This window comes from Daphnia carinata, chromosome 6 (genome assembly GCF_022539665.2).
Source record: "Daphnia carinata strain CSIRO-1 chromosome 6, CSIRO_AGI_Dcar_HiC_V3, whole genome shotgun sequence".
Classification (NCBI taxonomy): Eukaryota; Metazoa; Arthropoda; class Branchiopoda; order Diplostraca; family Daphniidae; genus Daphnia; species Daphnia carinata.
In genome coordinates this window covers 7486423-7514178 of record NC_081336.1, presented here as the reverse complement: position 1 = coordinate 7514178, position 27756 = coordinate 7486423, and the positions used below count along the sequence as shown (strand labels likewise).

General features: G+C 43.0%; 4 protein-coding genes across 6 annotated transcripts; 3 read left to right on the top strand and 1 right to left on the bottom strand.

Annotated features, from left to right (window-relative positions):
* The first annotated feature begins 1092 nt into the window (after nucleotides 1–1092).
* Nucleotides 1093–7724, top strand: LOC130702173 (acetylcholine receptor subunit alpha-like 1). Of its 3 annotated transcripts, none has more exons than XM_059495888.1 (8): nucleotides 1093–1543; nucleotides 2495–2757; nucleotides 4126–4409; nucleotides 4479–4523; nucleotides 4586–4695; nucleotides 4766–4946; nucleotides 5271–6317; nucleotides 7043–7724. In XM_059495888.1, the coding sequence occupies exons 2-8, from the start codon at nucleotides 2661–2663 to the stop codon at nucleotides 7250–7252; spliced, it is 1974 nt and encodes a 657-aa protein (XP_059351871.1). In that variant the 5' UTR covers nucleotides 1093–1543; nucleotides 2495–2660; the 3' UTR covers nucleotides 7253–7724. The 3 variants fall into 3 exon arrangements, with proteins under 3 accessions (XP_059351871.1, XP_057379820.1, XP_059351872.1); XM_057523837.2 differs by having other exon boundaries at nucleotides 2491–2757; XM_059495889.1 differs by having other exon boundaries at nucleotides 2491–2769; nucleotides 4147–4409.
* LOC130702164 (uncharacterized) lies at nucleotides 7036–12557 on the bottom strand. The gene is given in 16 exon segments (XM_057523821.2): nucleotides 7036–7282; nucleotides 7899–8015; nucleotides 8110–8227; nucleotides 8292–8439; nucleotides 8856–9095; nucleotides 9170–9245; nucleotides 9248–9403; nucleotides 9899–10050; nucleotides 10214–10354; nucleotides 10442–11205; nucleotides 11268–11409; nucleotides 11469–11651; nucleotides 11740–11945; nucleotides 12000–12110; nucleotides 12185–12341; nucleotides 12416–12557. Coding segments are annotated over 16 exon segments (2775 nt in total). The 5' UTR covers nucleotides 12463–12557; the 3' UTR covers nucleotides 7036–7265.
* A 339-nt stretch (nucleotides 12558–12896) lies between these two features.
* On the top strand, nucleotides 12897–22386 carry LOC130702466 (dynactin subunit 1-like). Its single transcript, XM_059495901.1, has 22 exons — nucleotides 12897–13059; nucleotides 13126–13235; nucleotides 13323–13598; nucleotides 13665–13752; nucleotides 13817–14511; nucleotides 14575–15211; nucleotides 15288–15373; nucleotides 17047–17198; nucleotides 17849–18026; nucleotides 18091–18259; nucleotides 18325–18569; nucleotides 18630–18805; nucleotides 18868–19541; nucleotides 19600–19787; nucleotides 19851–20171; nucleotides 20231–20680; nucleotides 20746–20850; nucleotides 20910–21035; nucleotides 21102–21578; nucleotides 21644–21778; nucleotides 21855–21944; nucleotides 22011–22386. The coding sequence occupies exons 1-22, from the start codon at nucleotides 12996–12998 to the stop codon at nucleotides 22152–22154; spliced, it is 5586 nt and encodes a 1861-aa protein (XP_059351884.1). The 5' UTR covers nucleotides 12897–12995; the 3' UTR covers nucleotides 22155–22386.
* Nucleotides 22387–22902: 516 nt separating this feature from the next.
* Nucleotides 22903–27729, top strand: LOC130702217 (heat shock 70 kDa protein 12A-like). The gene is made up of 11 exons (XM_057523882.2): nucleotides 22903–23128; nucleotides 24070–24971; nucleotides 25037–25124; nucleotides 25217–25534; nucleotides 25597–26037; nucleotides 26108–26205; nucleotides 26280–26448; nucleotides 26508–26575; nucleotides 26634–26774; nucleotides 26846–27154; nucleotides 27275–27729. Exons 1-11 carry the CDS (start codon nucleotides 23050–23052, stop codon nucleotides 27470–27472), a joined length of 2811 nt encoding a protein of 936 aa, XP_057379865.1. The 5' UTR covers nucleotides 22903–23049; the 3' UTR covers nucleotides 27473–27729.
* Nucleotides 27730–27756: the final 27 nt, after the last annotated feature.

Genomic DNA, 27756 nt, shown 5'->3' with positions numbered 1-27756 from the left:
AGACGATATCTTCTTGCTTGGCTTTACAGCTCGATAATGGATCGTTTGATCAAGCCCGAGTTCACCCATTTAAGTCAATTGAAATGTGACGCTGATGCCAACAAATGCCTGTGATTAAATTTATTTGAAAAGTGTGTAAAAACCATTTATTTAATTAGATTAAATGAATATGCATTTCTTTTATTCTGTTTACTAATTGTTATCGATTTATGCAAAATTCTCATTTTGTTATATGATTTTTTTTTTCAGTGACCTTGGTGATTTACATATTGTTTTCGTCGTTTTTTGAACTTTCATTTTTCTTCCTTCTTGAATTACCATAAAAAGAACTGTCCTTGAACCTTTTCTTTGTGTTGGACATGTCGAGATCCATTCCCAAGGGAGTGCCATGCAAAATGTTTTTTTTTTGTTTCCCTTGCCTTTGGTTTGCCACGAGTGCTTTCTTACTCTACCTCCTTTTGAAGAATCGCCCACCTAAAGACGAATACGTGGGGCCTTTTCGATTTTCTTTTCAGAATATAATTAGGTTTAAAGCAATTAGTAGCATTTTACGCCAACGAAAAATTAAACATTCGGCAGCCATTTTCCTCGCTGTTCACGGTCGCAGTGAAAAGCCATTAATTTCATCCATATCTTTTTGACTGTAACTCATCTAATGGAACGAGCATTTCTAATACGACATTCTATCTCCATTCAGTTTAATCAAATACAGATTATTATTCGTAGATTTATTCGAAAATAAAAGAAAGGGATCATGAGCTTCCTATGTGGATAGCAATCTGCTCTTTAGCAATCCATACACACACTTCTATGTGGAAGCATTGCAGTGATGAAATCAGATCTAATATATTTCCCCTCTACTTCTTAAATTTTTTTTTTGGCCCTCTGCGTGAGTGTGTCTTTCCTTTTTTTTTTATTTCTTGTATCTACATTTTCTGTGCAGCGCGTTGAACTGAGCTGATACGCCGTCAGAGTCTCGGGATTTTGATGTCCACCCTTTTGTGTGTGTATCCTCACGGTCTTCGTGAAAAAAAAAAGAGACTGCAGCTCCTTGCCTTTGGCTCAGTCGTCTGCCAGTTGCCACAGGAGAAGGACGCTCCACTTGGGCTTGTCTTCCATCACATTACCATACACTCTCCACCTTTTTTGTTTTAGGGATTTGTTTGTTTGTTCTAGCAGACTACTCTTTGATGTAGTTTCGATTGAAAAAAACCAACATTATTCTTGTTTGCTGAAAGGAAACAAAAAGGAGTTTTTTGTGTGATGGCTGACTGATAAGAATTGGCCACGTTTTTTTGTGCACATGCCTGGTCGTGTTTTTTTTTTAGTGATCGTGTCTTATATTCGTTACTTAAATCATCATAATGATCTGTCGTGTCGGTCGATCGTCGTGTGTTTTGAAGGAATTTCAGTCAATCAGGAATTAAAAACGCTGTACTGTTTTTAAAAACAAATCTATTTTGATTGGACTGTTGCAAAGAAAAATAACACAAAGAACTCCATCACCATTAATTGTTGGTGGACATCGAGGGAGGAGCGTTGGGTAAGTCATCTCTATTTTGGCATTGATTGTCGTTTGAAAAATTTTCGCCATCATTAGTGTGTGTGTGCAACAAAAGGGGAAGAACAATAGCACAGTCCCCTATTTATCCCTCCCTACATAAATGATGAAAGGAATCATGATTCTATATATCCTACACATAAAAGGACTTAAAAAAGAGGCTTTGAGGTCATAAAGTTCATTCTATACTTCCCTCTATTGAGCTCTACAGGTAGTTGGCCATCGAAAGAAAAATCCCTTCACATTGAATCTCTTTCATTGATTTTTTTTTTTAAATCGACAACATGAAAAATGTATTATCATTAAAATAACATTCTCGAATTCTTGTATGACATGAAAAGAAAAAGTCGGCAACATATGGTGTCAATTCGTGACACGCCGACAGCAGTTTAGATCGACTAATGAGATTTCCTCTAGCGGCCATTGCTCGAACGTTTTCCCAATGTAATATCCCGTTCTCCTTATCTTTTATGAGCAGCTATATTTTGTTGACCGCACAAAAGTAGGTAAGAGTCAACACGAGCCAGTAGATAAATAGATCTTTAAGCTTATTTGTCACGCAGCTTTTTATGGTCAGCCCACTTGTCTATTGTTCGTGCGGCCCGAGCGATTAGACGGTCTGCAACAAACATTGAGACAAATAAAAATAGAGAATTTCCCTTTATTGTAAACACGTCTTTTACGTTATCGGCGTAATGCCACAGGTCCTCGAAGAAAAGAACAAACACGTCGTCGACTGTGGCATATGAATCTAACCTATTACATGTCATTTCTATCGATCTGACAATGTTGTAGATATCTAAACAATGTTCAACGAACATCCCCAGTCAAATGACATTCCTAATCGTTTTAATTAAAAAATACCACGAAACGTTTTGTGTTTTTCTAAACCAAAAATGAAACAAAAAAGTGTTTTTTTAATTGTGTAGGTAGGTTTTGTTCCCCCCACCCGGTGGAATTGATCCTCGGCCATGACAGAGAAGCGCTGGCGGTTAGCAGCAGCAACAGCAGCGGCAGCTGGCAACGGGAAATTCTTTAGAAGAGAGAAAGCAAAGCGGGCGAAAAGGAGACAATCACAACACCAGCCAAGAACAGCGGCATGTCGGCTATGTATTCAACGTGCGTACAAGGCCGTCGGCGGCGGAGGCACCGTGCCGGACGAGATGGATCGATCGGCCAAGAGCCAGCACAGCCGAGTAAGAATTTTCCTAATTAATCGTATTAACCTTTTGCTTTCTCTAGAGGGCGGATAGTAAATCGAGTATTTAACATTTAAACCGGTTAAAAAAAAAGGATAAGCCACGATGTTGCCGTGAATATTAAACTCAATTTGAATCAAATGCGCTTGGCTATTCAAATGGCGAATCGCCTTCCTGAAAATGGTTGCAGAAAGGCAAAAAAAAAAACAAAAAAAGAATGGAACACGAGCTAGAAAACAGACGCACGCAGCGTATACGCACAATTAAGCTTCCATTAACAAGACTTGCAGCTGCTCACCCCTCGTGCAGCTTTATGCTCAGGAGGGCCCCATCTATAATTGCCAAGCTGTCTTTTTTTCCTCGCGTGTTTACACTTTCCGATCTTAAAAAAAAAAATGTATAAATCAAACGGAAGGATATAGTATCAAAAGACTGCGATATGGACATCATTATGCGTTCTTTGACATCAGGCTAAAGAATAGGACACTTTGATCGTGTAATATGCCTTTTTTTTTATCGATGGAATATTCGATAGAAAACACAAGCAATTTCGATGTTTTAAAAGGTTGTGTCACGTGTTCGAAAGGGGAAAAAAAAGATGACGGAATGGTGTGTGTGGGCGCCGAAGAAAACCCTGCACTGCCGAACAACTCTCCGGGGTCTATGCTGCGTCTGTCTCTCAACTGGCGGATCAATAAAAGACGGGCCGAGATCTTTTTTTTTTTCCCGCAGTCTCTATCGTATCTCTCACTCGCTCCGACAGCCTCTCTTTTCTAGTATATATACGGTCTCAAAAAAAAAAAAAAAAAAATGTGTGTAGCCGATATATACTTATAAGGCCCTTTGCGCTACATCATTTATTCCTATCGCGACGGCTCATTTTTTTTTTTTGTTTTTCACATTTAAAAGATGTAAATGCCACGAATTTTTTTTTTTTCATGATCAAGTTTTGATTGCTACCGTTTGGGCTAGCAATGGTAATAACAATACATTGATTGGCAGAAGTTTTTTTCCGCCCTCCTTGTTTAGGAAGAATGTCTTAGGGGAAAGTTGAGAACGTACACAAGTATGTGTACCCAAACAATGTTTTGATTTGCTCGGCGTTGCCTATTCATTTGTTGTCAAACTGTTTTCGAAGAAATCACAAGTTTCTTTTAGCATATTTAATGTTTTGGGTTGGCTGTAAGATCAATAAGCAAAAGTCGTGTTATTGGCCATCAAACTTTTTGGCACGCGCAGAAACAGCATTGAAGAGAGAGTCCGTAGTTTGTCTAGTCCTTTATTTAAGTTGGCTCTTGACGCCGGCCAATCGGTGGTGACGTGATGATGGAATACGTTGGCTCATTCCCGTTTTGTTTATTATAGGCCAAGCAGCGATACAACGACCAGCCGTTGGCTTATCATTAGCTGACCAGCAGAACAGACGGCCGAGTCGATTTTCATGGTCGTGTAGCGGACTGGCCCAACTTGTTTTACCGCCACTGCTCATCTTGCTTTCTATTGGCTGCCCGGCTGCGGCCGATCAGGACGCCAAGCGGCTCTACGAGGATCTGCTCACCGACTACAACCGGCTCATCCGCCCGGTCGGCAACAACTCGGATCGGCTCACCGTCAAACTCGGTCTCAAACTCTCGCAGCTCATCGATGTCGTGAGTTTTATTTTTATTTTGATCTTCTTTTAGTCTTGTTTTTTTTTTAAAAATTGAATTTGTAAATAGAATTTGAAGAATCAAATTATGACGACCAACATGTGGGTGGAACAGGTACAGAATTTATTATTTATTATTTTTTAAAGAATTATGTTGTGAAAAGCGTGTTATTCCAGGAATGGTTCGACTACAAGCTAAAATGGGACCCGGAGGAATACGGCGGCGTTAAGACGCTCCACGTCCCGTCCGAGAACATCTGGCTGCCCGATATCGTCCTCTACAACAAGTCAGTATTTCTTTTTTATTGTCTAATCAAATGGGAAATCAATGTTTCATTTTGTGGAAACGAACAAAAGCGCCGACGGCAACTACGAAGTGACCATCATGACCAAAGCCATTCTGCGCCACGACGGGACGGTGACGTGGAAGCCGCCGGCCATCTACAAGTCTTTCTGCGAGATCGACGTCGAGTATTTCCCTTTCGACGAGCAGACTTGCTACATGAAATTCGGATCGTGGACTTCCGACGGAAACACGGTAATTCCCCCCAATTGGCAACGTAGCAAATAGATACATTTTTTTTTAATCAGAAAAAAACGGACGCCATATTTTTCGTGATTTTTTTCACGCGTCCTTTAATCGATACTTAACACAACAGCCAAACTAGCCCTAGTGTATTGTTATCAACTGGCAACCACGCGCGAATACCGACACGCCTGCCCTTTGATTTGCGCTTCCCAAAAATAGAACGGGACAGCGTTACGTAATAAATAAAAACAAAAGACGAACCCCCCCCCCCCTTATTTTATAAATTTCCGCTAATTCAAATTTCAAATGGAATTTATTTCGTATCACGTTCAGGTGGATTTGCAACATTTACACCAGACGCCCGACTCTAACGTGATTCAGGTGGGCATCGACCTTCGCGAGTACTACTTGAGCGTCGAGTGGGACATTATGGAGGTGCCGGCCCAGCGCAACGAGAAATACTACAGCTGCTGCGGCGACACGCCGTTCCCCGACATCTTCTTCAACATCACGCTGAGACGGAAGACGTTGTTCTACACGGTCAATTTGATCATCCCTTGCGTCGGCATTTCGTGCCTCTCGGTGCTCGTTTTCTACCTGCCGGCCGACTCTGGCGAGAAGATGTCGCTCTGTGTCTCCATTTTACTCTCGCTGACCGTGTTCTTCCTGCTGCTGGCCGAGATCATCCCGCCGACGTCGCTGACGGTCCCCTTACTCGGCAAATACCTCCTCTTCACCATGATACTAGTGACGCTCTCCGTCCTGGTGACGATCATTGTGCTCAACGTCAACTTCCGCTCGCCGTCGACGCACCGGATGGCGCCCTGGGTCAAGCGCGTCTTTATCGGATTCCTGCCGAAACTGCTGTGCATCACCAGGCCGCCCAGGACGCAGCAGCTCAGCGAGTGGGAGCTCAACGCTCTGCCGACCCGCGGCACCGAGATCTCCATCATCCCCGTCGGCCAGCAGCAGCAGCAGCTGCGAAGCGGATGCGGAGATTCTTCATGGCCGCTCAATTGCTCGTCTACGACGGCCGTTCCGGCCCCCACTTCGGGTGGAGGTACGTCGTCTTCCATTGACATGGAAATGCCGTACAGACAAACGCCGGTCAAGCAAGGCCAGCAAAGCTGCGGTGGCACGGCTTCCGCTTCCCGAAACGGCCGTTCCAGTCAGTTATCCGGGCCGCCGCCGCCGCTGGCCGCCGCTGTGGCGGCAGCCGAGAATGGCGCTGCCTGTCAACAGCACGGATGTAATAACAGCGGAGTCATACAGCGGACGTCCATCCATCAGCAGCCGGCCCTGCCCGTCGAGATGGAACACTCTATCGAAGACGTGCGCTTCATCGCTCAACACATGAGGAACAAGGATCGCTTCGACAGCGTAAGCTTATTTTTGTTTTTTATTTCTTTTTTCTCTTCTTTCCCTCCCATCTGAAAATCTCATTCGAATATACAATCCCTTTCTTTCCGCGCTGGATATCCCCTCACGCTTGAGCGCCCTTTCGAGTCAGATCAACTGGAACGTTTCAGTATTTAAGACGAAAGCAGCAGAGTTAAACACACAGAAAAATTTGGGGGGGGGGGGGGATTTTATTAGACACTCTAAAGGATAAAAACAATCTCCCTAGTTTTAATTCGGGTAACATTTGTTTGGCAACCCTGGCTGCTATCCGGATAAAAAACAAAAAAAACAAAATGTATTTAAGCTTAAGAGTCTTTTTGGCTCAATTGTTCCACAGCGGCCAAGTGGATCCGACGTCAATCTCATTCGATTGAAGACGGCCATCCCGCCTTAGTCGAGTGTGTAACTTGTCAATAGCAACTGAGTTGTCATCACTGACGGACATTCGACACACACACGCTTCTCCTATCGCAGAGCAAATGTTGATCTAAACAGTAGACACGGAAGGGAGGCACTTGCGAAGCAGTTGAACCGCTACATCCCTGAAATTCGATTAAATGTTTCCTTTTTTTGTTGTTTTTTTTTAGATTTCTGAGAAAGAAAAAAAAAACAGAAATTTTTTATTGGTACAAGGACATCGTTTTATTGATTTAGAGCAAACGAAATGAAAAGTTTTGTTCGGTTGGAACATTTTATATTTCCAGGTTATCGAAGATTGGAAGTTTGTGGCCATGGTGCTCGACCGCTTCTTCCTCTGGTTGTTCTTTGTGGCCTGCGTCGCCGGCATGGCCATCATCATCCTACAGGCGCCCTCCCTTTACGACACCACCCAACCCATCGACATCAAATATTCCAAAATCGCCCAGAAGAAGCTCAAACTCAAGAACATGGATCACGATTTTGCGTTCACCTAATACGAAGACAAGCTCAGTGGTTACCTAAAGCTGTAACAGCAAAAAAAAAAAAAAAAAAAAAAAAACAAGTAATAAAGATAAATGAAACTGTGAGGGGAAAACAAACGAACAAAATTTATAAAATTATATCTGAAAAAAAAGTGTGGATTTTTGGTTTACAGCGGTGGCGCTAGTGTTGCTCCTCCACATTGTTATTTTTGACAGTGTTCAAAACCATCGGCATGCTATCAACTCGCAATAACAATGGAGAAGCCAATTTCACTCATAGATAGCTAAAAAAAAAAAAATTATAATCAACAAACGAAAGCCAAAAACAAAACCAAATCCCCATTGATCGAAATCGACACAAAATGTGAAGAATCTCTGTGCTGCTTAAATCATGTTACATACTTATCTATCACGTTTTTCTTGTTTATTTGTTTTTGAATCTTTTTTCTTGTTGTGTATACACTATCATGTTTTCCGGTTCTTCAACAAATTCTACAAAGCATATCTGCGAAACGCCCTTTTTCTTTTAATCAATCTCTTTTTAAGGACTGCTGGCATCCTACAAATTTGCTCATCGATTCTTAAGGATAGAATGCTGCTTGTTTTCGCCCCTCCCCTATCGGCTCGTATCCAATACCCTAAAGGAAAGTGTGTTAACCTGATAGCTCGTTGACACACAAAGTTGAATCTCTCTCTCCAACGTGCAGGCAAAAGAGCCTGTTTTTCTGCGGATCCTTCAGGAAATAAGCTGATGTCCGCTCCGGTCCGGCGTTGACTGATGATGTGCAGGCATCCGTAAAAGAAAAAAAGATTAGAAAAAAAGAAAAGAGAAGGAAATCTAGTTAACATGTTATGCAAAAAAAAAAAACCTTCGTTGTTGGTGAACTTGTCAACAATGACACGCAACGGCCGTCGCAGGTGGACAGATGTGTCACAATACAACGATAAGATCTGACTGGCCAAACTAAGGGCTGGTGCACGTGATTTCTATTTAAAAAAAACAAAAAACATTTAAACTTAATCTAATACATTTTCATATATTCTAGAATACCGAAGACAAGTAGACGAATTCCCCTTCGTGAGGTAATACATTCTCCTGCAGCATCTTCCACACGTTGGCCGGTAATTTCAACCAGGAACGACAGCAATCTCCACTGAAAAAGATGACAGCTTGGCCAGTTCCATCTTCCACCGTGCACCTATCCAACAACAAAATATAGAGGTGTGTATCATTAGTTTATAACAGCGGTCATGTAATCCATCCGCGATGATTTAATAACAGACGGGTCAGGAAATGAATACATCCACCCAATGGCGTACGAAAGAAAAGGGCTACGAAAGAGAGAGAGAACAACATAAGAGTAGAAAACAAGATAGAATGAGTTAGACGCTGCAGAGAGTGAGACTGCAGCGGCAAGATCCGGCTCTGTGTGTGTGTGTGTGTGTGCCGGAGGCGGAAATCAATAGCTCCGCGCTGAAGGCTTAGATACAACGCCAGGGTACACGACGGTGGGCGACACACACGACGTCTAAAGAAAAAGGAGGAGGAAGGGCGACACCACACAGACACACATTGGCTAATACTATTAGAATTGTGACTGGGTCTGGTACGTACCAAGCTTTCAGATCGACTTTGCAGCTTGGTTGGTTCCAGTGGCAGCCAACATAAGTGCAGGCTCCACGCGTGATGGTCGATCCGCAGCCGGAGCACACGCAGCTAATGGATAGTTTATGGATGTAGCGCACTGTCACGAGACTGCTGAAGACATCTTTGGGCCGGATGGTCTCCAATTGAGAGAAATAGCGCCGACCGACACAAGCCTCCTTCATCAACTCGATGCGCGGCTTAGTTGGCCTGCAATTTGGCAAACAAAAAAATTATTTATTTTGATTACATCTTAATTTTTTAGAAATTTCTTTTTTACATACCCGAAATTCCGGCCAATCTTTAATAATCGGATGGAGGTGAGTAAAGTGGACGTGCAATACAAACGGCCCGTTTTCGCGTCTTACGCAAGCAGAGCCACGTCAGTTCCACTTCGGTTCCTCTGTAGAGCCCCAACGGGTAGACCTGGCCTTCGCGCAGATTGAAATAGACGTCGATCTTGCTGCCGAAGCTCGATTCACGGTCGTCTCCGATTTTCAGGATCAATTTCTTGTTGCCTGTCGCCTGACAAACACGAGCCCACCACAAAAAAAAAAAAAGGAAAGGGAAATAAATGACAATTTGCACGGCTTCGGGGGGGGGGGGGGGTGGGTGGTGAATAGCGAAAGAAATTCAGTGAGGCGTGCAAGCTGACGCCGCCAGTGCTGACATCAAAGCACGTCTTTGTTTCCATCCGGAATAAGAATTGCCCTTCCCCCCAAAGAAATTATTTATTTTTTTTTTTAAACTTTGAACGCCGACCGTGTTGTTCCCGAGTTCTCTCTCTTTTGTGTTTGCGTGTCCTTGATACCCTCCCCCCATCGATTCATATTTCGCAAGGGGGATATATATAGACCTGGGTGAATAGGACCATGTTGAGAGAAATCGTATTGACGAAAAAGACAAGTGTTTTCCTTTCCGCCTTTCTTTTTTGGATCTAATCATGACCCGATCAACTGCACCTGAGCACCCCCCACCTCTTCCTATAGAATTCATTTAAAAAAAATCATTACCAGGAATGCCGAGCCAAGTTCCTCGATGAGTAGCATAATTTTGACCAGTTCGTTCGCTCGCAAAGCGCGGCTCCACATGCATCCGATCGACGATCCGGCCCCGTAGCGACACCGTTTGACCGATCTCGTCCAGGGACAGGCACTCCTCGGCCCTGATGAATATGCCAAAAAGAGAGAGATCTATAATGCACAACGACGCAGTGTGTGTACAAACGCCGTCGGCAACTCGAGGTCACGAGTTCCAGCAGCACCATTTCTCCCCCCGGATCTGTGTTTATATCGATCTCGCGTGTGTTTCGCCCATTAAATATTTACCTCAAAACGTCGCGGCGCATGTACGACTCGCTCTTTGGGAGGTTGTAGGCAACCGGGTAGATCGCCACATGATCGGGCACCAGATAAACGTGATTCTTCAAAGCATACTGCGGTACTTCTTTCAAAGCAGACAGGAAGATCCTCAAATAATGGAACAAAAAATTAAAAAAACAAAAGAAAGTTTAGTCCCCACGAATTCTGCAAGGGGATTATCTAATGAAAAAATACGGGTTGCTCAGCAATTTCCTTTTGTCCAGACGGATTTCGTAGACTCGACCTTCCACGAGAGCTGGATAGCTTAGAGTCGGATGATCGTGGCTCACGAGCAAAATGCAATTGGCCGGCCCTTCGGAGTCTGTTTCTGACATTAAATCCGTATGTTGATTCTTTCTGGGCCGTTTGCTGGGAGGACCGACGTCAACGAGCTGGGATTGGCAATGCAACGAAGCGACAACAAGGTAGCCAAACACGTGGCGGATGGCCGTATCGCTGGAGTAGACCATTTGCGGTATGCTTTTGCTTAATGCCAGAAATCGGACGCCATTGACTGAACTTATTTCGTCGATGTCGACGTCAGCTTTGGCTAGCGGTAAACTCGCAGCGTGAAATTCGTCAATGCTAACGTAGATCCTTGCGTGTGTCGAATCGCCGACTGCGAAGGATTCCCGATGGACGGCGAACTTTGAGGCAAAGACGCACCGGTCGCGAAATTGTTGGCAGTCGCGATCGACCGCGATGCACTCCACCGACCCGCTTCGATCCCGCAGCTCCCAACGCCCGTTGAGGAATGACAGGACGCCCATCAGTACACAGATGCGGTCAGAGCGGGAATCGATAGGAGCCACGTCGTGCTCCCAATAGAATGGCAGTGTCGGTGTTTTGTCATTTTCAGCATCGCCATTCACGTTAGACACCCACAAATCGCCAAGGTTACAACGCGTTTCTATTTGATGACGATCGAGAGGCCAAACATCAATTCTCCAGCAGGTTTCCTATTGACGTCATAAATTATTGTAGACATTGGGGGCGACGACAACCTTTGATAGAACTACACCTTGTTGCACGGAGCGCAACCATCACCGTGCGCAAGGAATTCTCGTGACAAAGATCGAGATTTGGGTTCGATATGTACCATAGATGATACATGATCCACTACCGCTGCAAGCACTCCTTTCTCATTGACACTGGCAAGTTTCCTATTGAAATTTCATTTTTCATTCGCGTGCACGGGTTTAATTTCATTTATAATTGGTACCTGGTAACGTTTTCGGGCGGCAAGATCCCCATCAGTTTGTCACACAGTGTTTTGCATAGCTCGTATAGACTAAATAACACTCCGATGCTGTAATTATTTTCTAGTGCCAAGTGCTGTAAAAAGTTCCGGTTATCTTCTTTTGCCGATTTCGGGAACAATCCTTCATTTTCTTTATGAGCAGTTCTAGAGTAATGGTGAAACAATAAGATTAAAGATTAAATTAAGATCAATCTCCAGCTCACTAAACTAAAAAATATTAGTCTATGCTTACCTATTGACTAGGTTTCCTCTACCACATATTAATATGAGGAAGTTCTCTTTGACACGTATTCTATGAACATCATGCATAACAATAGTATCCCCTTTGTTTATAATTGGGATACTAGTGACTAGTTTCATGTAAGTAAGGCACACAGTCAGACTCTTGTCAAGTTGATAAAAGCCTGAAGATCCAAAGGTATCATCTGTTACCCTACCCTATTAAAATTAAAGGTTAGAACAGACGATTTACGAAGCATGGGATAATCTTACTTCATAGTTGATCAGGTTGGATGATAAAGAATTTACAGATGCTTTCTCAATTACAGTTAGTTTTGAATTTTTTGTGGTTTCCAGTATAGAAATAGGTTTGCTCTTTGAATGCTATGCAAATGAATGATGATCAACCCATGAGGTTACGTTGGTATACTACAGGCTCAGAAAATGTCAATACTTACGCCAGAAATTGTTACCCTTTTCAGCTCATCAATCTTAACCCATTGTCTCATCAGTAAAATTTCTCTCCAGCTTATTAGATGGCTTCTGTTGGTGACGAGGATATTCCATCTCTGAGTATCCAATGATACTTCAAAAAAAAGGGTTTTGGGATTGATGCTGATGAAGGTGTCAACAAAACAAATATTGGTAAAAAGGAGAGGAATACACATATACGAACCGATTTCACTCACTATATAATATGGCTTATAGCCGTTATTTTTCCTTCGATGCTCTCCATTTTGCGATAAAACCTAGTTCTTATGATAAAAATCCCCAATTATGAATCTATAAACGTTTTCGAACTATTGTAAATAAGTAGCATATGGCATGGCTTGTTCCCGCCCAACGTAAAACAGCTGATCAGTGCCGAGAGTCGAGTTTCGGTTGCATTACAATTTCAGTTTTTGTCTTAGAAAGTCGACTTCGTAGTACTTAATTTCTAGTAGTCGACACAGTGTTTTGGTTTTTATGGGAAAGAGCCAGTGTTGAGTCAAGTCAACGAACCAACCCTCACCCATAACCCCAGTCCCGTTGGAAATTATGTGCACTTTGATCTGAAGATTTATTCATCATTTTGGTGTTTTGCAAATTGCTTCACATTTGCTGCAAAATTTGCATAGATTGACACAAAGTTGCTTCCACAGTTTGAGGACGAATTCTGAACTGCGCACACCACCCTAATTACATAAGAAAAATCCGTTGCAGTCTAACCGATTTCTATACAATCTCGGTAGTTCTGACCTTAGTTCATTTTGTTTAGCTGATTCAGAAATGCAACTAGAAGAATCCTCAGATGACAAAAAAGATGCTTCATTCATCTGTGGTGTTGTAGAAGGTATATGAAAAAAAAAAATGAATATGTGATGTAACATTTTTAAAAATCTACTTTTATCTTTTAAAGGCTTTTATGGGCGCCCATGGACACTAGATCAGAGAAAAGATCTGTTTGTTAAACTGCAAGAATGGGGAATGAATTCATATTTGTATGCCCCAAAAGATGATTACAAACATGTAATACTCTTCTATTAATAGTTCGTAAATAACTGGCATTCACATCATGTTGGACTTGATTTTAACTAAACTTTTCTTCTGTGGAAGAGGGCGTATTGGCGAGAATTGTACTCGGTTGAAGAAGCAGAGCATCTAACTATGCTTATTGCTGCCTCTAAAGAATGCAACATAAATTTCTTTTATGCCCTTTCACCTGGTCTGGATATTACCTATTCTTCAGCCAAAGAGATGGTGATCTTGAAAAGAAAGCTTGACCAAGTGGCTCAGTTCGGCTGTACGGCGTTTGCGCTACTCTTTGATGATATCGAAGCAGAAATGACCGAATCCGACAAGGAGGCGTTTCAGTCATTTGCACAGGCTCAGGTTATTATCACAAAGCTTTCTGCCTCTAAATTATCTTTTAATGTTAATTGACGAAACGAATATTAGGTGTCGGTAACCAATGAGGTTTATGAGCATTTAAACCAGCCAAAAGAATTTCTGTTCTGTCCGACACAGTATTGCGCTTCAAGAGCAGGTATTAAGAGCATGGCTAGGCAAATAATAAGCCATTACAATATTAAATGGTTTGATTCTTCTAGTACCTGACGTACCCAACTCGGAATATCTGAATACTGTGGGATCGAAATTGGCCCCCGGTATAGACGTGATGTGGACAGGCCCAAAAGTGATATCGCGTTTGATAACACCTGCATCAATTGATGAGCTAACGGAAGTTCTTCGACGCAAACCAGTTATTTGGGATAATCTTCATGCAAATGATTACGATCAAAAACGTATATTCCTTGGGCCTTATACTGGTCGACCTTCTGCCTTGCTAACAAAACTCAAAGGTGTTTTGACAAATCCTAATTGCGAATATGGAGCAAATTTCGTTGCAATCCATACAGTCGCCCAATGGAGTAAGTGCAGCATTGAACATGCGCACGATGAGAACCAAAGTAATGACGCCATCAGTGCCGTATCAGCTGATATTAAACTGGAACAGGAGAGCCGTAGTGGCCGTAGCGAAGATGAGGATCCCTCCCTACCTATGCACATCTACCATCCACGTTTAGCGCTCAAGAAATCTTTACTGTTGTGGCTCCCTGAATTCAAACGCACAAAATCCATGTGGGGACCCATCAGCAAGCCACACGTCAGCAATGTTCCCCCTGTCACGTTCAGCGCTACGGGCCAATCGGGAGTTCCCTGCTGCAGCTCCGGGAGCCTTGAGGAAGGTGGTACGTCCCCCGGGTCGGCTCCAATGCCAACAGCAGATCACAGTAGCGCAGAGGTACCATAAGTTTTTATTTGTTTTATTGATTGCAAAATTTTATTCTTTTTTCCTTTTTTTTAGGATGCCCATGAACTCGCAAGCGATGCCACGCTGACACCCTGCCTCGTTGATGGAAACGAGAGTGCTGGAAGCTCCAGTATGGTTAGTTTGGACAGGGTAGCCGAATGCCTCGAACCTATGGAAACAGTAGAAAGCACCTCAAGCGCATCATCTCAAGCCAAGAATCTCGATGTGGAAGATGTCGACGATGACAACAACAAAGAATCGCCATTAAAAGAGGAGATGCCCGGTGCTCAGGATCACGAAGAGGGAGACGTTGTCATGGAAAGTGAAAGGAAAGAGGAAGAAGAAGACTACCAACTTACCGCTGACGATCTTTGCCTTCTCTGTGATGTATTTTACCTCCCTTTTGAGCATGGGCCACAGGGAATGCAGTTGCTACAGGAATTCAATTGGCTGAAGCTAAACGCTCACTTGGTCGCTAGTAATCCGTCCAAACCGACTGCGGCCGGATCCCCCGAGGTGAAAGAATGGCATCACCGTGCCGAGAAGTTCGACACCATGTCACGCGCGCTCAACAGATTGTTTACTCGTCTAACGTACATCAATAACCGTGAACTGTTGTACGAACTTTACCCGTATGTTTGGGACATGAGAGGAGTCGTTGCCTTGCTAAATTCGTACGTCAAATGGCTATGTAAGTTTTTCTTATTTTTTTCTATGCATTGGTTCTTCGCAAAGTTTGATAATAGTTGACTCGTCGATTCAAACAGCTTTTAATCAAGGATCGAAACAAGGATTCCTAAGTGGCGAACAAGAACCATGGGTATTTCGCGGAGGTCTTGCTGCTGATTTACAGGTAGCTTCCATATGATTTGATATTGTTATATTTATTATAGTATTTACTTTTATTGCTTTTTGTTTAGCGTCTTCTACCATTGGAATCAGTCAATGATTTGTTTCTCTATAAAACTCCGGAGACTCCCACCAGACAAGTCTATACTATCAGGCCTTATTTGGCTTCTGATGAACAAAACGTATACCAATTGTGTCATCGTCTACACATTGCCCGTACTGGGGCCAATTTTTGTGATATGGAAAAGATATTTCATTCTTATCCCAATCTTCTTGGGGACATGTAAAATCTATTTTTACTTTAATTCGATTTAAGCCATATTTTTACTGATAATTTCGACCTATTCATTTCGTGCTACTTCAGACATTTTGGCGCCTTTGTGACGTTATCACCTGAATTCTGCTTTGTTGTGGAAGATGACAACTCTGTTGTTGGTTTTGTGGCTGCAGCGGCTAATGCAAAAGAATTGCAACGCCAAATTCGCGTTGCTTGGGTTCCAGAGATGCAAACGAAATATCCTGAACTTTTCCATAGCCTTTCAACTGAGAAACCTAACATTCCGGACCCTCTTAAGGTAAGAAATTCATCGTTTGCTTTTTACTTTGTACTTAATTGTTGTCTTATTCAGGATTTAGCTACCAAACTGCAAAGATTGCATACAGATGATTTGCCAGATGCCCTGCTTACCTACCACCCGTCCCAGCTGAAAATGTGGCTCTCCGACACTGTTATCGATCACTCGGTTTCGAAACGTTTGCTCACTTGCGCTGTAGCTGCTTTGAGAGCCCATGGTGAGCCATTTAAAAAATTTATCCTCTTTTTTCTTCTTTGTAAAGGTGTACTTTATATTATCACTCGAAAGGCTCTTCGGGCTGTCACGTCTACGATGTCGACGTTTGCTCTATGGAATTCTACAGCCGCTTGGGTTTTGTGGAACTTAAAAATGTAACACGCGATCAAGAAGTTGTGTATTTTGGTCGGATATTTTAAAGTGAATACATATCAGCCAAATGCTAAAATATGGTCATGATTTCTTAGCCATTTTATAAAGATCTCCGTAATTAAAATATATGTAGATTTTGAACAGTTAGGGGAAGTTGAATTTTTTTTATCACATTAAAATAAATGTAATAAGAACAGCATATATTTCTAAATTCCTTTTTTTTTTAATGGCTGTTCAATTTTTTAAAAATGGCGCCAAAAACCGGTTTCTGCTACCGGATGGTTTTAGTAGATCTGACAACGCCCAGTGGTGTGTCATTGGAAGTTCTTACACCTGTAACAACAAGAGATCTACATTCACGTTCACGGACTATCGTGAACATAAAGCTTATTTTATATTAATTCTAATATCCTTAAGAAATTATTTTTTTCAATCCTAAATCCATTATAAGAACCTGAATAATAATGTCTGAATCAACACCGTCTAAACCGATAGAGAAACCACTTAAAGTCGGGCAAAGAGTAGACGTTGTAAAGGATGCCCAAAATAAATTAAGAGGCACAGTTGCATATGTGGGAACTACCCTTTTCAGTCCTGGAAAATGGATTGGAGTTATACTAGATGAGCCCAAAGGGAAAAACAATGGAACTGTCATGGGGAAAACCTATTTTTCAGTAAGCTACATTTAATCCCCCAAAAGATTGTATTTTAATGCATTTTTATATGTTTTTAGTGTAAAGAGAGTCATGGCATGTTTGTGAGGCAAAACAGCTGTATTGTATTAGATGATGGAGTAGAAGATAATACTCCTCGTGCCACGTCTATTTCTCCTCCAGTCACTGAATCACCAGTGGTTTCGGATGACAAGTTAAAAGTGAAGAGCAGGTAAAAATATAAAATGCAATGTGCATGTCATCTGTAAATGTTTTTGATAGTGTTAATATGCCTACTTTATGGGGTGAAATATCTTTTCCTATTCCACACTTAAAGAACAATTGTGGTTTTGTACATGTGGTTCATTTAATGGTCCTTGGCATGGGCAACAATTGTATGACTTTTTTACATCCTTATCTCTTTACTTTTTTGCTTCCAAGGACAAAACTATCATCAAACAGGTAAATTGGATTAGTTCTTGTATCATTATCAGCTTTAATGCCCTAGCTCATTGTCAAAATAATCAACTTATCTATTAACTAACTTCGGGTTCCGTGCATCCTTCCGTTTATGCAAATAGTAGTCTTCCATCAAAATTGACAAAGATACCGCTAGCCAAATTCGAGAAAAAGAGTTCACCTCTCCTCAAGAGTCCGACTCATAAACGTGCTCCCCCAGGGAAGCTCAAGTAGGGGTTGTTTCTTACTGTGCATGGTTGTGGCACGTTTTCTATCCATCGGATTTGAGTTACTCGTTTTTTTTGTTATGTTTGGTGTTGGTATTATGTTTTATAATTTTTGAGTTTGCCTATGCAATGCACAAAGCTTGCCTGTTCTTCATGTGTTTTGGTACACAAGTTTAACTCGAACTTTTACTTGTAGGCTGCCTATATTAGCTACCCCAAAAACGCCATCATTGCAACATGGCTCGTCTCAACCACTGGCTACTCCCGTCTCGTCACGCGTTGAGGCACAGCCTAAGGCTGACGAGTCTGTTCCTTCGACCCCCAAAGGCGATTTGGCCGGAAAGCGGGCAATTCCAAGCGGGCAATTTATTGAGGTAAAAGAAGAAATTTCTATACTCTAAATGTTCCTCTTTATCAAATTTTAACTTGTATTGCTAGACCGGTTTCGTTGAGACATTGAAAACTCAGTTTACTCCTGGACAAGCTCTCTCACCTTCTCTCTCCATGGCTATTGAAGAAAGAGTGTCGGGTATGCAATTGTCGCAGGAAAACGAGAACCTCAAAGCAGAGATTCGTGACTTAAATGAAAAGTTGGAAACTCTGAAAGGTAAAGATTTTACACTGTAGAAGCACGTACAATATTGTTCATCAATATTGTTTGATTTTTAACAGTCAGACGAAATCAAGACAAAGAAAAACTGAAAGAGGCAGACAAAATACGCTTGCAATTAGACCAGCTTCTTGAATTCAAGCGCGCTATCCTTGAATCCCAATCGCAATTACAAAAGGAGTTGGCGCGCGTAAAGCAAGAAGCAAAAGATGCTCTCATAGAACAACAGTCTAAAAACCACGACAGTGATGAATATCAAGAAATGTTGGAAATGGCAACGCTAGACAAGGAAATGGCAGAAGAAAAAGTAAGCCTTTTTTTTCAGATCTATTGTGGCCATCCTCTTAAAAAATGATTCTATCCTTAGGCAGAGAGTTTGCAGTTGGAGCTTGAACAAGCCAAGCAAAAGATTGAGGAGTTAACTTTGGATTTTGAACTTCTGAAGGCCGAAATGAGTGAAAAAGGTGTTGAGGGTGCTGGTTCTAGTCTTGAAATCAAACAGCTCGAACAGCAAAACGCCCGAATGAAGGAAACCTTGGTCAAGTATGTTTTTATTGTTATTAAACTTTTATTTTGAAAAATATATGAAATTCAATCGCATCTAGGATGAGAGATTTGGCTGCCCATGAAAAGCACCAGCATCAACGCATTTTGAAAGAAATGGAAGACAAATTAAGTGAGCTCAATGATCTGAAGAAAGCTAAACAATCTCTTAGTGCCCAAGTTGAAGAGCAGCGCGCAATGGTTACGGAATTGCAAGAACAAGTTGACGCTGCTTTGGGGGCTGAAGAAATGGTGGAGCAGTTGACGGATCGAAATTTGGCCCTTGAAGAGAAGATTGGTGAACTCCAAGATGCAGTTGCTGATCTTGAACAGCTGCACGACATGAACGAAGAACTGCAAGAGACGGCTCGTGAAACTGAATTAGAGCTGCGAGAGGAATTGGATTTATCAAGAACCAAGATCCAAGAGATGATCAAAGAGCGTGATGCTATCCACGAAATGGTGGCTGACCGGAACGGAACCATTGACAAGTTTCGAGAAGTGGTTCAGCAGATGCAGCAGTCTAATCTCCAACTACGAGAAGCTTTGGAACGTGAGACCAACAAGCCGGTGGGAGCACCGCCTGAGGTCATTGATTACCAAAAGATGTTCACTGAAACCAAGACTTTTACGAAGACGATTGATCTAGAACTGCGCAAGCTTGACGTTCAGCAAGCGTTGCAGCATGTTTCTTATCTCTGTACATATATGCCTGATTCATTTATGGCACGAGGAGGTAATCACGTCATCGACATAACATTTCAGTGCCGTACATTTTTAAAATTCATTCGCAGGGGACTATCACAGCGTACAGCAATTGCTCTTGATGTCGAGGCTGCTCTTCAAATGCGATATGCTCGCTGCTCAAGTCAAAGAAAAATTCCCCGGATGTGCTGGGGACTTGTCTAACGCTGTCAAATCAGCAGGGGCCGACCAATGCATCTTTGGAGCACGATTCCTTCATTGGATTTTCGCCCTTCAGGTTTCAAACTATAAACAACATGCCGATTCATGCGATTATAGATCTATCCTTTGTCCTTAACAGGGGGTTGTTCGCCAATTCTCGTATGCCTTAAACAGTTGCTCTCCGCAGCAATTCCTCGAGATGGGCACGCTACATCAAGAGATGTTGCAACAAGAAAAAGCTATTGATTTTTACGTGGAACTTTTACGTAAAGATCAACTGGACGAAAACGTTCAGTTAGATGCTTTGGAGAAGGTCGTTACATATTTCAACAGTATCTACGCTGTGCAATTTAGCTCGTTCACTAACGGCGTAGCTCTATTGACTGATCATGCCAAAGTTCTTTTGGCTTCGTGTTGTGGATTGACTGCGTTGGGTAGCCGAGTGCAGTCGATGATGCAGGTATTGCTCTATTTTCAAAATCGTTTACTTTAACTGATTGACCGAGCATTGTATCATAGAGTGGACACGAAGGCAGCGATGTGGCCAAATCGATTAAGGAGGTGCTTAGTCAAGCAACCCAATGGCAGCAATACGCCCGAACGATTAAGCGACGGCTACCTGCTGATGGATCTACTGGTCCCATCAACCTCCCCGTGGAAACCTCGCCCAAGCTGATTCAGTGCGCTGGTCATTTGACTAGATTGCTGAAAACTATGTTGGCGTGGTGCCGAATGGTCACTCAGCAAATTTCGGTCAGCACTGAGCCGGATGCTGGTGTGGCCGTTGCAAAAATGCGAGAACTTGCTCATGCTGCAGCCGACCAGGTTTATACGGACGATTACACCAGTGATAACGGATTTTTCGACAGTCTCCATGCTTCTCTATCGTTCGTCAATAGCACATATTCAAATGTTTCATCTTCCTTGGTTGATGGACATTATGATTTCGACGGAACTCCTCCTGTTGAAGTAAGCAGTAATTAGTTCTATCTCATCACTATATATTTTATTCCTACTAAATATATCCCGATTAGGCTCCAAAGGCGCCCGTGGGCTTGCGAGCACAGACTCTGAAAGCAGAAATAAGAGATTTAGAAAATCTGCGGCATAAACTGGATGAACGCGAATCGTTAATTAAGGTGATGCAAATTATTCTTAAAAATAACAATCAACTTTAACTTTTTTTTATCCCCTGCAGGAGCTCAATATCATGTTGAGAAACAAGCAAGAAGAGTTGAGCGAGATGAACGTGCGGAAAGAAATGGCTGAGAAAAAACTATCGAACCTGGCACGAGATCACGAAGTCGCCACAGAAAAGTTGACGGTAAAATTCAAGGAAAATTTATTTATATTTTCTTCATAATTTGTTATTGTTTGTTTGTTTTTTCAGCGCAAATTGGAAGACAACATGCTGTTGTTGAAACGCAAGGAGAAAGAATTTAATGAGACCCTAGAGCACTTGCAATCCGATATGGCCACGCTAGAAAAGGAAAAGGCTGAATTGAAAGAAAAATTAATGCACAGCTCCAAAAAGGTTCTGCTTGAAGGATTGACGAAATCAGCAGCCGGTCCAGCGTCTTTTGCCTTCCCTACTCATGCACCGGCGCATCCTCCGCCAGTGACGACGGAAACATCATCCTCTTTGTCTTCCACCGTCCAGGATTCTCCGCTATTGTTGAGTAAGATATCGCACTTGCGTGAAGCGCTGCGTCAGTCGGAAATGGAAAAGGCCCGTTTAATGGGTGATGATTTGCGGAAGAAATTCGAAGCTTTGCCTCCTTTACGGCTACCAGCGAAAAATATTCCCGTTTCCGATGACACTTTGGAAGTAAATCGTTTGATTAAACAGGCAGCGGAACTGAAAAGGGTAACAGCAATTTCTTTGCATAATTTTTGATTTCTCTTATTTTGCGGAATATTTTTTGGATTTAGAATATCTTGAGAACTCATAGCCAATGCAAATTTATCGATCCTACTGACCCCAAGTTCAACCAGAAGTCAAACAACTTGTCCACGCAGCTATCTGTTCAACGAATGCAAATGGAACGTGACGTGATCAAACTGCAGGTAAAGCCAACGTTAATTCGTACCAAATTCACACAAATGAATTCACGTTTATTGGTCTACTTTCATCTCATTTTAGGCTGCTGTGGCACGTTTAGCAGCGTCACGCAAACCTGGAGCGGAGATCCGGACGGCAACTACCACTTTCCCTATTCCGGAATTGAGCAAGGTAATCATTTAGTTCATAATTGCCAATAAGAATTAATATTAATTGTTTTATATCCATTATGCAAAGGCTATGAATGATTCAGCCGTAGTAGAACTGGGGCATTTATCGTTACCGTTGAAGAACACTACGGATGGAAATAAACCTCTACCGCTTGTGTTGGACATGAAAGAAATCCACCACCTACACCAAATGGTTTTGACTATGGTGTAGGTCTAAAAAAACGGCCTTTTCCCGTCCTGCTACTACCTTTGCACACCTCTTTAGTTGCACGCTTCCTAATTTTCCGGATTTTAGCGCTCCCTTCGTCATTCCTATGGGGCAGCTTTACCGCTTTTTATATATGGCAAATTAAGTATTTATCGTATTCATCATGAGTGTTATCATCAAAGCTGTATTTTCAATCTCTGCCGAAGGTTGAATGAAGTTTAACTATTAAAAACGACTCCTTACTTTCTAACTGATCGATGGAAGTCTTCCAGCAGGATTGGAAAACCATGTCACAGGTAAATCTTACAATATCTTGTCTTTATTGATTTTTTAAAAATTCGTTTCGTTTTCTCTTCCAGTGTTAGGTTAAAGTTCTCATCAGAATAAAACTTCCCAATGCGTGTTGATTTGGCTGGAATTTGGTTCCTTGATGACGCTAGTTGATCCAGGTTGCCTGTTATGCTTCTAATTATCTGCAAGCTTCCAGCGAGAGAAGAAAGAATATTCATCGATGGGTGGTCCAATCCAACCGTTGAAAGCAACAAAGCAGTCCTAATTAATTAAGTTCAGTTGGATTATTGAGGAAGATGATCCATCAGGCCTTTCAGTTGTTGTTTTTCGGGATTTTACAATCAGCGATCGTTTGCCCAATTGAAACGAAACGCTTTTGTATCCCTAAAGTACGTATGGGGGCGTTATTCACACACCAACTGTTTCCATTGCATAGAAAAGCGAAGAAAAAACGGCAATGAACGAGTTCTTTACATACGACAAGCCGCCCTTCCGCTCGAAACTTCTTCTAGACGCCCATCCGCTTAGAAATCTACCTTGTCTCATATTAATCGTAAATACCTTCGAATATTAGTTTAGCTCCCGTGTTGGCTGCGTCAAGTCTCGAATGGCCACCGTTATAACGTCGGACGTGCCCAGTGGCTGCTGGAGGATGCCATTATCGGCCGACTTGAAGAAAAATGACGGTAAAAAATCAAGTACCCCTTTTTTTCTTTTTGTGCGCATTCGTATGCTGTAACACGAAACCGATATGCTCCCCTTTTGTTAAAGACAGGTTGATCAGCAATTCTCCCCCTGTTTGGGTTTTCCCCCACTGCTTCTTTTATTTCTTTACGCCAGAAAATTTAGGGGGCAAGTTTTTTGTTTTTCCAGCAGATCGTTTCTGTCGTGCACCGAATTCAGTTAATTGAAAGCCTCGTTCCTTGGCGTGCAAAGTGGTAAGTCATCTTTTTTTTTGATTAATCATATCAAAACTCAAGGCCCCCAACAAGCAGAAAACCGATGGGTGTTTGTTGTTCATCAAAGCGTCGAAAATAGGTTACGGCCAGCACGACGAACACGCCTCGGTGTAGTATGGGACACACGGGGTTCAATCCTAAAAAGCCATAGGTGTTGTTCGTGATTTTGCGTCGGAAAAACCTATATACACGGACGTCTCTCTCACACTCGACGGAGCATCGACAAAGTGGGGCGTGAATGCCGCATTGTATCCGCGAGTGTGGTTATACGATCCCAACATCCGGAGCCATGTGTTTGTTATTATTTTAAACAAGGGCGACAGCCACATGTTGAGCTTGTTTTACCATCCAATCCTCCTCGAGTAGCTGGGTGGGATATGGGAAAACTGTGGTGGTCAACGCGCATTCACCACCAAAAATGGCAATCGGTGAAACGACCCAAATCTGGCAGATTTTTATTTGTTGTTTTTCTTTTTTGTATTTCCCTCGTTGGGTTTCCGAGTGTTTACAGCACGCGCCTTATGTCCTCGCCAAAAATCTCGCATGGCCTATGTACCGACACAGCCCGTCCGGTCTAAAACGACATTCCGATGAGGATGCTTGATGGATGTGGAAAAACATGTTGGTGATTGCCTTTTCAATCAATTTTACGTTTGTTTGGCTTCCAGATTATCGAGTGAAGTTGCGTGAAGAGTTTCGCTACTTTTTGCGGAGCATGCTGCAAGTCTGCCCGGCCATGGAGCGCGAAGAGAATTGCTATTACAATCAGCGGCGCTGTCCACCGGAGCAAGCAGGGTCGGTATGTCAACGTGGCCCATTGCAGGAAGCAGAAGATTTGAATAGTGTCATCGTCGACGTGGGGCAGGTTGACGAACAAGTGGCCACATTGTGGTGGGCGTTGGCCCAGCAAACGGCTCGCGTTGCCCGCCGATGTACGGGCTACAGCAACACGACCCTACCACCCGTTGTTGATGCTGCAATTCGATCCACTCCGAGCGGCTCGAGTCGGAATGCGTGGGCTCCGGTGACGTCGCCTACATCACGTCCCAGTGCCGAACCAACTTACTCCATCCTCGGCTGCTTCACCTCTACAGCCGCAGTCGTCGATCTGACGCTGTCGGGCTGCAACAGCAGTAGCAGCAGTGGCGCAGGTAGCCCCAGTATTCACAGTGGCACCATGTCGACTACACCAATGAGCTCCCCGCGTTTGGTGCGCGAAATCTGCGAAAAGTACCCACCGATCGCCGGCCAGCGTCCGGCTTCTGCCACTCCGCAGCTGCAATCTTACGTCTACGAGACTTCACCTTCGGATGCGAAAGGCGTCCAGTTGTTGCGTTACGTCCGCGTCTCTCAGAGCGCCAGCACGGATCCATTACCGAGCGAAGGACAGCTACGTGGTTCCATGCGTCGTCCTAAATCGGAGATCGCCATTCGCAAATTCTCCGATAGCTCTGGCCAACAGCAAAACGACGATGCCTCAAGTTCAGTGGATTGTGTCCAGTACGAGAGTCAAGATCTCGGACGTGATTACGAGGAGCCATCATCTAGTTATTCACCCATCGTTGTCGTGGTAAGCTTTATTAAGGTTCTAATTTACTTTGCATTCTTAATTTCTATGGAATTATTTGGTTCCAGGCTATTGATTTCGGGACGACCTATTCCGGCTATGCGTTTAGCTTCATTCACGATCCGGAAGAGATCCACATGATGCGCAAATGGGAAGGTAAAGTGAATTTTGTTTGAGCATATCTTTACGACTTTATCGCAATTATTAATGAATTATCGACATTATTGTTTTTATTATCTGAATTTCAGGAGGAGATCCGGGGATTCCCAACGCCAAGACGCCGACGGTGCTCCTACTGAGACCGACTGGGCAATTCCACTCGTTCGGTTACACGGCCCGTGATTACTATCACGACTTATCGCCGCGTGATACGCGCCAGTGGCTCTACTTTGACAAGTTCAAGATGACTTTACATCACCAGAAGCAGCTGGGCAGGAGCACTCTTATTCAAGCAGCCAATAAAGTGGATTCGCTGCCAGCCGTCACTGTGTTCGCCCACGCCTTACGCTTTTTCAAGGAACACGCACTTCGTGAACTGTCTGATCAGACGGCCATTCCCATTCATAGTAATTTATCATACCTTACCTATTGTTGGAATTGAATAAATGACCTATTGTCATGGCTGCAGATGAGGATATCCGCTGGGTTATCACTGTTCCGGCCATCTGGCGTTCATCGGCCAAGCAACTTATGCGTGAAGCGGCCTACGAGGCTGGACTCGGCTCGGATCGTTTACCTCAGCAAGTGATGATTTCACTGGAACCGGAAGCCGCCTCTCTTTTCTGCCGTCAGCTGAAACGGCATCAACTGAAAGCCGAGAAGCCGGCTGAATTACAATTAACTCCAGCCAGTTTGAGCAAACCGGGGCCTTTGAAGCCATGGAACAGAAGTGCGCAAAGGGAATCTATGTATGTCGATGCTGTGCTGGATGTTTGTCCAGGTCAACGCTATATGGTAGTCGATTGTGGAGGAGGTACCGTCGATATTACTGTCCATCAGGTCATGGATTTAGACGGCCAACATCTTAAAGAACTTCATCGTGCTACAGGGGGTCCTTATGGATCCATTGGTATAAACTTAAAGTCAAATTTTTTTAGATGTTCAACGTTAAATTGCAACATTTCTATTGTGAATTACAGGAGTTGATTTGGCTTTTGAGCAATTGCTGGATAACATTTTTGGCTCCGATTTCATGAACCATTTTAAAACCCGCCTTCCAGCATCGTACGTCGATCTGGTACAACAGATAAATAACGAGCTAGTGTAAATCAATTATAATATTTCATTAAATTGTTTTTACTTAATTTTTAGATGATATCGTTCGAAGCACGCAAACGTCACGCCAGCCCTTTCCGTTGTAACCCACTCAACATTGCGTTACCTTTCTCGCTGATTGATTGCTTCCGCAAATACCGCGGACGAGAAGTCGAGTTTGCCATCCGCAGATACGGCGATTCTCACATCCGCTGGTCAACTCAAGGTAATTACAACTCGTTAGTACTATTTATTAACGTTATCCGTTATTTTTCGTGAAATTAGGAATGCTCCGTCTCGACCAGGAGGCTATGAAATCTCTTTTCCAACCCACATTACGAGCTATAATTGAGGTACCTCTAATAGTGAATGCGTTTTCGTTATTGTTTTGACTCCATTTTGGCCATTCAGCATATTGAGGACGTTTTGGTCCACCCGGATTTGGTCGGTATTGATTACCTGTTCCTAGTTGGAGGTTTTGCTGAATCACCTCTCTTACAACAAGCCGTACGATCGCACTTTGGAGAGCACGTCACCGTTATTATACCTCAGGTTTTATTTTAATTTTGGCAGTAAAATTTCATTTATAAAATGTTCATTTATCAAATATTCTAATTAAAAAGGATGTCAGTTTGGCCATCCTGAAAGGAGCCGTCCAGTACGGTGTCAATCCCCGTCAAATCACGGTGCGCCGTTCGCGACTGACTTATGGTGTGGCCGTCCTCAACCGCTTCATCGGCGGCCGCCATCCGCTGGAGAAACGTGTCATCAAAGACGGAATTGCTTACTGCAAAGACATTTTCGACAAGTTCGTCATGGCCGACCAGAGTGTCAGTCTTGGCGAACGCGTCATCCGCAGCTACAGCCCGGCTAGACGCCATCAGCGTCGCATCGTTCTCAACGTGTACAGCGCAGATAACGACGATGTCCAGGTAACGTTTTTTAAATAGAAATAATTTTTGCGTTGGTTTGAAACAAAACATCATCCTCGAAACACGTGCAAAACACAAAGTCGGAATCATTCGGGTGGTTCTTGATTACGACTTATACAGTTTGTTACGGATCCTGGTGTCCGTATGTTTGCTACCCTCTCGCTTGACCTGGGCTTTAACTACGCTGTCAAGACACGTCGAGAAATCCGCGTTACAATGGAGTTTGGCGACACGGAGATACGCGCCTCGGCTGTTGATGTTTTCAGTGGCAACACCATCAAGGCTTCGTTCGATTTTCTTGATGACAAGTCTCAATAGGCATGGAACACTCCATGTTCACCGAAAAACTTCACAACAAAGTTCCCTGTACTTGTTTTTGGTTTCCTAGCCAAATGTTATTGTTCCCAAAGCACATTTTTGACACCCAATACCGCCTCTTCGCTCAGCAATTTTTGAGCACGAACCATTCACAAATGATTTCATTTGGCAGGCCAGGAACTGTTTGACCTAACACTTTTTAGAGAAATGTCATCACGCGGAAACATTAAGAAGATAATACATATTCTAATGCTTGACTGCCATCCCAGTTTGGAGGACCTACA

Bases quoted from the DNA above. Each gene is read 5' to 3' on its own strand.
- LOC130702173 (XM_059495888.1), top strand. From the start codon at position 2,661: ATGTCGGCTATGTATTCAACGTGCGTACAAGGCCGTCGGCGGCGGAGG. The intron at 4,410-4,478 runs GTGAGTTTTATT...ATTTGTAAATAG, and splicing joins TCTCGCAGCTCATCGATGTC to AATTTGAAGAATCAAATTAT. The intron at 4,524-4,585 runs GTACAGAATTTA...GTGTTATTCCAG, and splicing joins CCAACATGTGGGTGGAACAG to GAATGGTTCGACTACAAGCT.
- LOC130702466 (XM_059495901.1), top strand. From the start codon at position 12,996: ATGCAACTAGAAGAATCCTCAGATGACAAAAAAGATGCTTCATTCATC. The intron at 18,570-18,629 runs GTAAGCCTTTTT...TTCTATCCTTAG, and splicing joins AGGAAATGGCAGAAGAAAAA to GCAGAGAGTTTGCAGTTGGA. The intron at 21,036-21,101 runs GTAAAATTCAAG...TTGTTTTTTCAG, and splicing joins TCGCCACAGAAAAGTTGACG to CGCAAATTGGAAGACAACAT.
- LOC130702217 (XM_057523882.2), top strand. From the start codon at position 23,050: ATGGCCACCGTTATAACGTCGGACGTGCCCAGTGGCTGCTGGAGGATG. The intron at 24,972-25,036 runs GTAAGCTTTATT...ATTTGGTTCCAG, and splicing joins ATTCACCCATCGTTGTCGTG to GCTATTGATTTCGGGACGAC. The intron at 25,125-25,216 runs GTAAAGTGAATT...TCTGAATTTCAG, and splicing joins CATGATGCGCAAATGGGAAG to GAGGAGATCCGGGGATTCCC.